Source organism: Stegostoma tigrinum, chromosome 30, assembly GCF_030684315.1.
Source record: "Stegostoma tigrinum isolate sSteTig4 chromosome 30, sSteTig4.hap1, whole genome shotgun sequence".
Taxonomy (NCBI): domain Eukaryota; kingdom Metazoa; phylum Chordata; class Chondrichthyes; order Orectolobiformes; family Stegostomatidae; genus Stegostoma; species Stegostoma tigrinum.
The window spans coordinates 2711767-2721807 of NC_081383.1; the positions used below are offsets into that span (position 1 = coordinate 2711767).

A 10041-nucleotide genomic window follows, 5' to 3' on the forward strand; every position below is an offset into this window, starting at 1 on the left:
GAAAGCCTCATACCAAACAAACAATCACTGATGTCTAAACCCTCTAACTATCTCTGAGCTCCTCCAACACTCCTCACCCACTGAGCCCTGATCTCCTCACTTATCAACCACCCACTGAGCCCTGAAGCTGCCAATGGCCACCCCTGGAGCACACCTGACCATGTCCTGACACCAACATTCCAACCCTCCAAAACAGAAAGAAAAAAACTACTACTCTCTCACCCAGGAAAGCCAGGATCTGCCCAAGTTTGATTTTAAACAGTGGGAAAGGAGCTCACATTGGTGACACAGACTCTGACTCAGGTCAGCTACTTTAACTATACCATTTCAGATTCAGTCTCTCTCACCCACCCTTAACCTTCACCACCTCTTCCCTCGCCCTCTCCCTCTCCAACCCCTACTATACCTCCTCAATGACTACAGGGCCACGTTCAAGAGGAAGTGATCTCCCAGCCAGGGACTCCTGCATAGCCAATGGAATTGGCACCAGTTTTGAAACTGATACTGGTGTTTGCTTTGAGGGGATTGAGTCATCGGGGTGGGTGAGGGTTGTTTTAAGTGGGCAGGGAGATTTGGCAGCTACAAATACACTATCGAGAATTTCCAGCAAAGAACGTCTGGACTGTAAAATGGATGCTTAAAGGTAAGTGCAGCCACTGGGACAGTGATGCAGTTCCTTTTATTTTATGCTGTTCGCTTTTTTTTAAAAAAAATGAAGAAACCCAATTGATATCACATTCACGCCACTGGGTCAACGATCGCGTTTAGGTTCAAGTTCACAAGAGATTTCCTCTTGGGCTTAGGACTTGGTGTTGTAGGCTCCATGCAGCTGATTCATGGGGTTCTCAGGCGATTTCATCCACTCCTTCTTTAGCATCTGCTTGAGCTGAGACAAGCGCATGTTAGGATTCTCCTTTTTCAGCCGTGGCAAATTTACTTCTTCGAAGGCATTGAAGGCAGCTCGCAGCCGTCGCTCAGGGTGATGATCCACACTCTGACCCGTGCTGAAACAACAGCGGTTACGATTAATAATATACATTACACTCAGAATGCACACGAGTGTCAAAGTACACACGATCGATAATGTAACAAGCATCTGTGAGAAGCATGATGTGTACACGTAAAATATCAATGTGTGCACACAGACTATGTGAATTGTCAGTGTGAGAGAGAACAGGTGTGTGTGTGTGAGCGAGATAGATAGACAATGTCTGAGACAGGTGGGTATGATCAGGAGTATGCGTATGTGTCTGCATGCATATGTTAATACATGCAAAGGTGCAAATGTGTTAATGCGTCAGCATATGTTTGAGTCAATGCTGTGTTGTGTCAGTGTGAGAGAGTGCAAGGTTTCTGCTATTAATAAGACAGTGATATTAGTCAACGGTGTGTTGTTACAGACTGCCTGGTGCTTGCTGGTTGCTACTTTAACCTTCCATGTGTCAGAAAATCAGAGAATAGTAATCAGGAAAGCTGGCTTCCAACTGCACAATGGGTCACTGGCATTTACAGCAGGAGGAAGACAACAGAAAATCAAGGAGGCTACGTTGAAACTCGAGAAAACATGGACTAGGCCCCATCTGGAGCAGTGTGTTCAATTCTTGGCCCCACACTTTAGGGAGGATGTTAAGGCAAGGGTGCAGCAGAGATTTCCCAGAATGGCACGAAGGCGGAGGAACTTCCATTAGGTGGAGTGTCTGGCAATCAGCGACTCTATGCTGGGGTTGTCCTGCTCACAGCAGAGGTGGTCAGGGGAGGACTGCATTGAGGTGTTCAGAATTATCAGGGCATATGATAGATTAAATGGGAAACTTTTCTATTGGCAGGAGGATCAGTAAGCAGAGCAGTCAGATTTTAGAAGGTGGGAAAGACTTATGGGAGATATCAGGCCACAGGAGCGAGTTGTTGTGATCAAGGATGTGTTGCTTGAAAGGGGGTGAAAACAATACTCTGGGGCTTTTCAAAATTGGACAACACTTGGAGAAAATATTGCAGCATTATTGTAAAAGGAACGTGCAATACTGGCACACAGCTCAACCATTCGTGGGTCAGAGTCATTCCGATTAAATTTATGCTGCACTCCCTCAGAGGCTAGTAAGATCCCCTACGATGTAGTACACTGATTCACTCGTCGTTCCTGAGTAGTTAACCAGAGCTTTGTACTGCTGAAGGACAAACCCCTCCCACATGTATTCTAGTGTCTTATCAGGGGGCTGGAGGGGGAGGATTGTTACTGACATGGGAAGGTGCGTCAGTGGGCATGGGGAGGTTAATCTAAGGGACTCGGACAGCCTGCTTGGGGCTAACAGCCTTTTAATGTTTGGCTATTTCTGATATGTGATCCTTCCTTACTTACCAGGCTTGGGAGGTCTAAAACCAAGAGGATTATTACAGATCCTGATCTGATTCACCCAACGAACATGGACAGTGTCGCTCCACTCACCTCAGGGCAGCTATGGCATCTTCAATGGTCCTGGCATCTATATCTCCCTCATTGGGTACAATGCGATTAATATTCTCCTCCAATGGTATGTCTAAATGGCTCATCTGTTTCACTGCAATTTAAAAAACAAGTTCCAACTATCAGAAATTTGCTTCTTTCCTCCACTGTACAGGTTAATATTGTATAATCGCAGAGGAACCTAGGTTCAAGAGTTGGCCATTCAGCCTCCATGAGCCTGTTCCACCAGTGAGACTGTGGCAGATCTGTGGCCCATATTCCTAAATACCTTTGCTTAATAAACATTTCCCTCTCGGATTTAAAATTAACAACAGATCCAGTATCCACTGCTGCTTGTGGATGCGAGTTCCAAACCCCTACCACCTTTTGTGTGCAGAAGTACTTCCCAACATCTCTCTTGAATTGCTGGCCCTAATTTTCAAACTATGTCACTAGTTCTGGAATCGCCAGTGGAAACAGTTTATCCGTCTTTCCCTGTTAATATCTTGTAGGCTTCGATCAGATCACTGGTTAACCTTATAAATTTGAGGGATAACACAATGTGTACATTTGCTCCTCATAACTTAATTCCAAAGTCCAGTTATCATTCCAGACTTTTTTTAAAAATCACCATCTATTGGCTTAAGGTTTTGGATTATTTCTCCAGCAAACATAACCACAATGCCATCACTACTTGAGCTGGCAGTTCTGCTTCAGCTTCATTTACTGATGCTCTGGAATTTCCTCTCTTACAAATAAAACTCACTACCCCTCTACCCCACTCTGTTAGCCAAGCTTTTGGTCATTATTGTTACTGTCTCCTTTGGTTCGGTAATAAATGACATTTATCATTCTTGTAAACCCACACTGTACTCCTTCCAAGGCCAGTGTATCCTTCCTAAGGTTCCTGAATTTAATCACAACACTCCACAGTGGAGTTAAACCAGGGTTTTGTACAACTGCGACATAACATCTGCATCCTAGAACTAGTCCTCTAGAATAAAAGCCAGCATTCCATTAGCTTTCTTGACTATTTTCTGCACCTGTTCATGACATTTTAAAGATTTATGCACCTGAACTTCCAAGTCTCTCTGGACAACCTCTATGTATTTAACTTCATACCACTTAGAAAATACCTGATCTTTCCTTTAGAGGGATGTTAGCATTGAGGAAATAGTGCTAGGATAGGTGCAGCAAAGTTTAGAGGCAATATAAAGCCCTTTGTATTCTCATCAGACCAAGTATCTATCCAGATTGGTTTATCATTTTCAGAAATGTAATGAGATCAATCAGCCGAGAAATGTCAGAAACTGTGTTTAAGTAGTGGGTCTGCAGACAGCCAAGGAAATGCACTGTATCATCAGAAAACTGAGATGGTTTAATAAATTATTCAATACGAAGGAGAAAAATGGTCCTTGATACTAAGATCCATCAAGTCAGACGGAGGATATGTAATGCTCTGACAAGCGACCGAATGATGCTGCATGGTACACACTGATTTTTTCACCACAAAGACTATCGCTCAGATTTACCCAGGCTGAGATCAGCTTTGGCAAGACAGCAGTGAACCTTGCAGCTAAACAGCAAACTTACATTTATTAACAGTGTCACTGTACTAACGCTTCCAAATGAGTTTCACAGGTGGGTAGTCTATTGGCGAACAAAGGAGACAGTAGGAATAATGACCAAAAGCTTGGCTAACAAACAGAGTGAGGTAGAGGGGAAAGGAATTTTATTTGTAAGGGTGGAAATTCCAGGGCATCAGTAAATGAAACTGAAGCAGAACTGCCAGCTCAGATAGTGATGGCATTGTGGTTATGTTGCTGGAGAAATAATCCAAAACCCTAGGCCAATATTCTGGGGACCTGAAAAAATCTCATTAGGATAGATGGGGATTTAAAATAAAAAAAATCTGAAATTAAAAACTAGCCCAATGGTGACCATCAATCCATTGTGAATTGTGGTTTAAAAAAAACCATTTGATTCATTAATATCCCTTAGGCAAGGATATGTGCTGTCCTTGGCAGTTCTGGTCTACTCTACATGTGACTCCAGACACACTGTGGCTGAGTCTTAACTACCTTTGGGGCAATTAAGGACAGGCAGTAAATACTGGCCTAGCCAGTGATGTCAACATCCCATAAATCCATAATAGCAAAAAGGGTGTAGAGTTAGAGGTGGTCAGAGATCAGGAGATGATAAACTCATAAAAGGTTAATTTCAACAAATGGAAGAGGCACTCGTGGACCAGGAAGAGCTTAAATTGGTGACAATAGATGCAGGAAAGGGGTTACCAAACCCAATGCTGATCATACAACAGCTGTTCCAGATACCACCAAGATACCTTTTGCTTCCTCTGTGCTTTGCCCCACATTGTCCTTTTTAATGGTCTCCTCAATCTGGGCCCGGGTTATCTTAGGCGCTGTGACTGGTTTGGACGATTTGGGTTTCATGCTGCTTCCCTCCTCCTCCAGCAGTCGCTGGATCTCCTTCTTGCGTTCCAGCTGTTCCACACGCTTCTTCTCCTTTTCCATCTATAACCAAAGGCCACGAGGAGAAACGGTGAAAATGTCATTTCATCAGTAAGATGAAGGACAACACCACAAGAGGTCAACACGCACGGGAATGCTCATATGGCCCTGCTGGAGAGGAACGGTATAGACACCATGTAAAAGGAAAAGCTGAGGGACATAGGGCTTAGGAGCAGGCCTCTCAAATCTGCTCTGCCATTCAATAAAATCGTGGTTGGTCCAAGTAGTTCACACTCCTGCCTACCCACAATAGCCTTTAACACTCTTGCTCATTAATAATATACCTACCTTTGCCTTAAATATAAACTAAGATTCTGGAGTTCACTTCCTAAAAGACTCACGATCGCAAGAGAGGAAAGAAAAAATCTCCTTATCTCTGTCTTCAATTGGCCTCCCCTTGTTTTGAAAATGTGATCTCTCAATTCGAGATATTTCCACAAAGTGGAAACATCTTTTCCTCATCTAACCTGTCAAGACCTTTCAGGATCTCGTGCGTTTCAATTAAGCCTCCTTCTACTCTTCTAAACTCAAGCAGGTACAAGCCTACACAGTTCAACTAATCCTCAAAAAACAAACTTCTTATTCCAGTAATAAGCTAATAAACCTTCTCTGAACTGCTTCTGGTACATTTATAACTTTCTTTAAATTAGTAGACCAATACAGAATGCAGTCCTTTCGATATGCTCCCACCAGTGCCCTGTATAACTGGAATGCAACATAACCATTTTTACATTTGATTCTCCTCACAATAAGCAATCACATTAGCTTTCCTGATTATGTGCGCTATCTCTGTTGTAATCGTTTACGATTTGTGCTCAAGATCTCTCTGTATCCGCTGTTTAGGTAATACACGTAATTTTTACTTTCCCTTCCTAATAGATAATTGACACTTTTCCTAAATTATACTCAATCATTCACAACTTATCAATATCCCTTTATAGCCTCCTTATGCCCTTTTCACAATTTGCTTTCCTATCTTCGTGTCATCAGCAAACTTAGCTACGATACCAGTTCTGAGGAAGGGTCACTGGACCCAAAAAATATAACTTTTTTTTCTTCACAGATGCTGACAGACCTGCTGCGCTTTTCCAGCAACTTCTGTTTTTGCTCCTAATTTACAGCATCTGCTGTTCTTTTGGTTTTTATTTAGCTACTGTACCATCGGTTCTTTATTCATTTTAATGAAATTGTAAAATGTGGAGGCCCCAGTACTGACCCTGTGGCACATCACTCATTACATCTCGCTGAATAGACAATGGCTCACATATACCTGCTCCTGGTTCTCTACCACCCAGCCAATCCTCTATCCATATCAATGTTACCCCTATACAATGAGCCTTCACTTTCTGCAATCATCTTTCATGCTGCATTTTATCAAATATCTTTTAGAAATCCAAGTACAGTGCATCCAATTGTTCCCATAACAGATTACATGAAATTCAGAAAGAAAACAATTCAAAACCAATAGCTGATCATTTTAATGATTTAATTAACAGAAAGAACCAGTAACTAGCAACAGAGCAAGCTAATAAAGCCTTTTTTTATTTTACAGTTTCAGAAATGGAACAGAATTAGAGAGAGAAAATCCATAGCATCCCTATAATGTAGAAGCAGGACATTCGGCTCAATAAGTCTACAATGACCCTCCAAACAGCATCCCACCCAGACCAATCCCCGTACCCTGTTCCTGTAGCTCTGCATTTTCATGGTGTACACACTTAACCTACACACCCCTGAACACTATGGACAATTTAGCATGGCCAATCCACCGAGCCTGCACATCTTTAGACTGTGGGAGGAAACCCACACAGACAGAGGGAGAACGTGCAAACTCCACACAGTCAGTCACCTGACAGTGGAACTGAACCTGGGTCCCTGGCGCTGTGAGGCATCAGTGCTAACCGCTAAGCCACTGTGCCACCAGATATAGCCCAGATCACAAAGGGAAGGGGATGGGGACCAGGGCCAAGCTGAGGGGTTGGGTTTAACTAAATCTGACCTTGGTTCCCGTCAAATAAGATACATTCCATACATACTCCCAGGAGAGGGATAGCACAGGGTTATATAGAGTAAAGTTGCCTCTGCTCTTTTAAACTAACAGTAAAGCTCTCTCAACACTATCCCCAACACAGCAAGGATTGAAGGTGACAATGAATAGTCAGTGTCCATCCCATCCCAGCCTTCCAATACCCTCCCTTGAATATTCACCCACCCTCTTCATGATGCCCTTCAATGCAACTTCTCAGAATTTAGCTCGACTCAGTAGATAGTACTCCAATCACAGAGTTGAAGGCTATGGATTCAGTGCCAATCTAGTGACAGTGGAACTGCTGACACTCCCATTGTAGTATTGAGGGAGTGCTGCAACATCAGGCGTGCTGTCTTTCAATAGAGAGGTTAAGCTAAATTCCACTAGGCCCCTCTGGGGGTTGCAAAGTTTCCATGGTCACTGTTTCAAAAAGGAAATATCAGTATGGGACAAGGGGCTGTTCGAGATGTTCTGGAACCAATATTTATCTCAATTAACATTGTTAATGACTAATAATCTGATTTAACACATTGGGAGTGGGATGTTGCTGTGCGCAATTTAGCTGTTGTGCTTTCTACATTAAAACAGTGACTACAATTCAGACTAGTACATAGTTAGCTGTAACACACTATCACAACACGGGGATTGCCTGCGACAGGGTGAAACGCAAGTCTATTCTGTTTTAAAAGAAACTTGGCTCCAGATATTTGCAGGTGAATTTTAACTTGATGGGTGTTGGACACAATAAGCAGGGAAGTGGTGTCCAAAGATGGGTTAGTGATTCTAAGAGGGCACAGTGCCCAGCCTGGGTTAGATTGCAGCTTTTTAATTTGGTGAAGCGGAAGCATGGAGAGAGAAGGTTTGTTGGAATCTGCATTTTATATTCATGAAGGCCAGGATCAATTGCATAAAAGGTTTGTAGTAACACGAGACTCCTCTCTTGGATTCACCGCTTCTTAAAACCCAAGGCTCTGGAGTGATTAAGGAAAAGCACTGGTCAAAACTCATTAGTATAACAAGAAGCAGAAGGGGGTAAACTTACTGAAAAATTCAACAGCGACACAGTTACAGGATCAGCACTCGGTACTTAGCGGAACATGGAGACAGCTTGTTGTAGCTCAGCATTGAGATGGAGCTACTCTCCTCTGTTTCTCAATTCCAGTCCGAGATAGATGGAACAAGTGCATCTCTTACTCTGCTGATTAGATTCGAGGTTAATGCAGCTCCGATCCAATCTCTCTGACAAGAGGTCCAATCCTAAAGTGAATGCAGTTACTGCACAGGGAAGTCTGACCAATGAGTAGGGAGTGAGGGGAGCACTTAATCTCAATTTGTGTTGGGTGGGTGGTGTTGACAGAAGAGGGATATCTACTGGCATTCTTGCTGCTGACCCTTGACCAGTAACCCCTGGGTTAGAGAAACGGGAAAAGTCAACCAAGGTCCCTGCTCCTGATCACTGTCCAGTGAACTGTTGGAAACTGCATGTCTCATGTCAGGAAACTGCAGGACTGATGCTCCCTCAACTAAATATTCCCAACCTCACTTCTGAGTTCCGAGGAAGTGTCACCGGACCCGAAACGTTAACTCTGATTTTTTCTTCACAGATGCTGCCAGACCTGCTGAGCTTTGCTGGCAACTTTGCTTTTGCTCCTGAATTACACTGTCTGCAGTTCTTTCAGTTTTCATTCCGAACCTCACTCTCTACATCAAAGTGAATGTGGTCTCCCCTCCCAAATCTGTGTCCATCATTCACAGAGCTCCATTTTTGATTGCTCAAATCAGCTTTTTATCACTGCCATGGTATCAAAGTCACAAAGTGATATCTTGCGCGAAGGTTAATGTTCCCTCACCATTCCTTCTCGATCAGTTTGCAGCCTCTAACCCAATGACCACATCCTCCTCCTCCAACAATTCTCCACGGTTAGCTAGGCTGCCCTCACCCAATTCCACGCAACTGCAGTAGCAGTAATGGCTATTCTTCCTGCTCCCACACCATTAGTCCTCAATTAACTCTTGGCTCTCCTCTATCTCACCCGCTTGCTGCCCTTCAACACTGCCACCTGAAGGTACAGTGCTAACTTTCACATGAATGCTCGTGAGATCCAGCTTTACCTTTTGTTCACTCACAGGTTGTGGATGCAGCAGGCTGGGCCAGCATTTATTTCACATCCCTAATTGCCCTGAAGTGATGGTGGCGAGCTGCCTTCTTGAACCGCTGCAGTCCACAGGGTGTAGTAAACACACAATCCTGTTAGGAAGGAAGTGCCAGGGCTCTGTCTCAGTGACAGTGATGGTGACATAGTTCCTCACGAGGTTGGAGTGTGGCTCAGAAGGGAACTTGCAGGTGGCTGATGTTCCTATGACCTGCCTTATCCTTCCAGATAGTGGAGGCTGTGGGTTTGGAAGGTGCTTTCTAAGGAGCCCTGGTGAGTTACTCCAATGCATCTTGTAGATAGTACACACTGCTGTCACTGAGTCTGTGGTGAATGAAGTCAATGTTAAAGATGGTGGATGTGGTTCCAATCCAGTGGCTGCTTTGTCCTGGATGATAGTGAGTATCTGGAGTCCTGTGGGAGTTCCATTCATCCAAGCAGGTGGGGAATACTCCATCTTATATCCTGTAGATGGTGGACAGGCTTCAGAGGCACTGGAAATAAATTACTCACCACAGATACCTAGCATGTGACCATCTTTTATAACCGCAGTAATTATATGCCTAGTCCAATTCAGGTTCGGATCAACGATAACACCGGGATATTAACAGTGAGGAATTCAGCATTGGTAATGCCATTCTGGTCGCCACATTACCAAAAGGATGTGAATGCTTTGGAGAGGGTGCAGAGGAGGTTCACCAGGATGTTGCCTGGTATGGAGGGTGCTAGCTATGAAGAGAGGTTGAGGAGATTAGGATTATTTTCATTAGAAAGACGGAGATTGAGGGGGGACCTGATTGAGGTCTACAAAATCATGAGGGGTATAGACAGGGTAGATAGCAAGAAGCTTTTGCCCCCAGAGTGGGGGACTCAATTACTAGGGGTCAT

At 43.8% G+C, this 10041-nt stretch overlaps 1 protein-coding gene across 4 annotated transcripts in view; it reads right to left on the bottom strand.

Annotated features, from left to right (window-relative positions):
- Positions 1 to 632: 632 nt before the first annotated feature.
- Positions 633 to 10041, bottom strand: part of ccdc124 (coiled-coil domain containing 124) — a 27054-nt gene continuing 17645 nt past the window's right edge. For all 4 annotated transcript variants that reach the window (XM_048560161.2, XM_048560160.2, XM_048560162.2 and 1 more), the window contains exons 3-5: positions 4785 to 4974; positions 2444 to 2555; positions 633 to 1004 (exon numbers count right to left, since the gene is read on the bottom strand). In XM_048560161.2, the coding sequence (XP_048416118.1) occupies positions 800 to 1004; positions 2444 to 2555; positions 4785 to 4974 (507 nt within the window). In that variant the 3' untranslated portion in view covers positions 633 to 799. The remainder of the gene's footprint in view (positions 1005 to 2443; positions 2556 to 4784; positions 4975 to 10041) is intronic.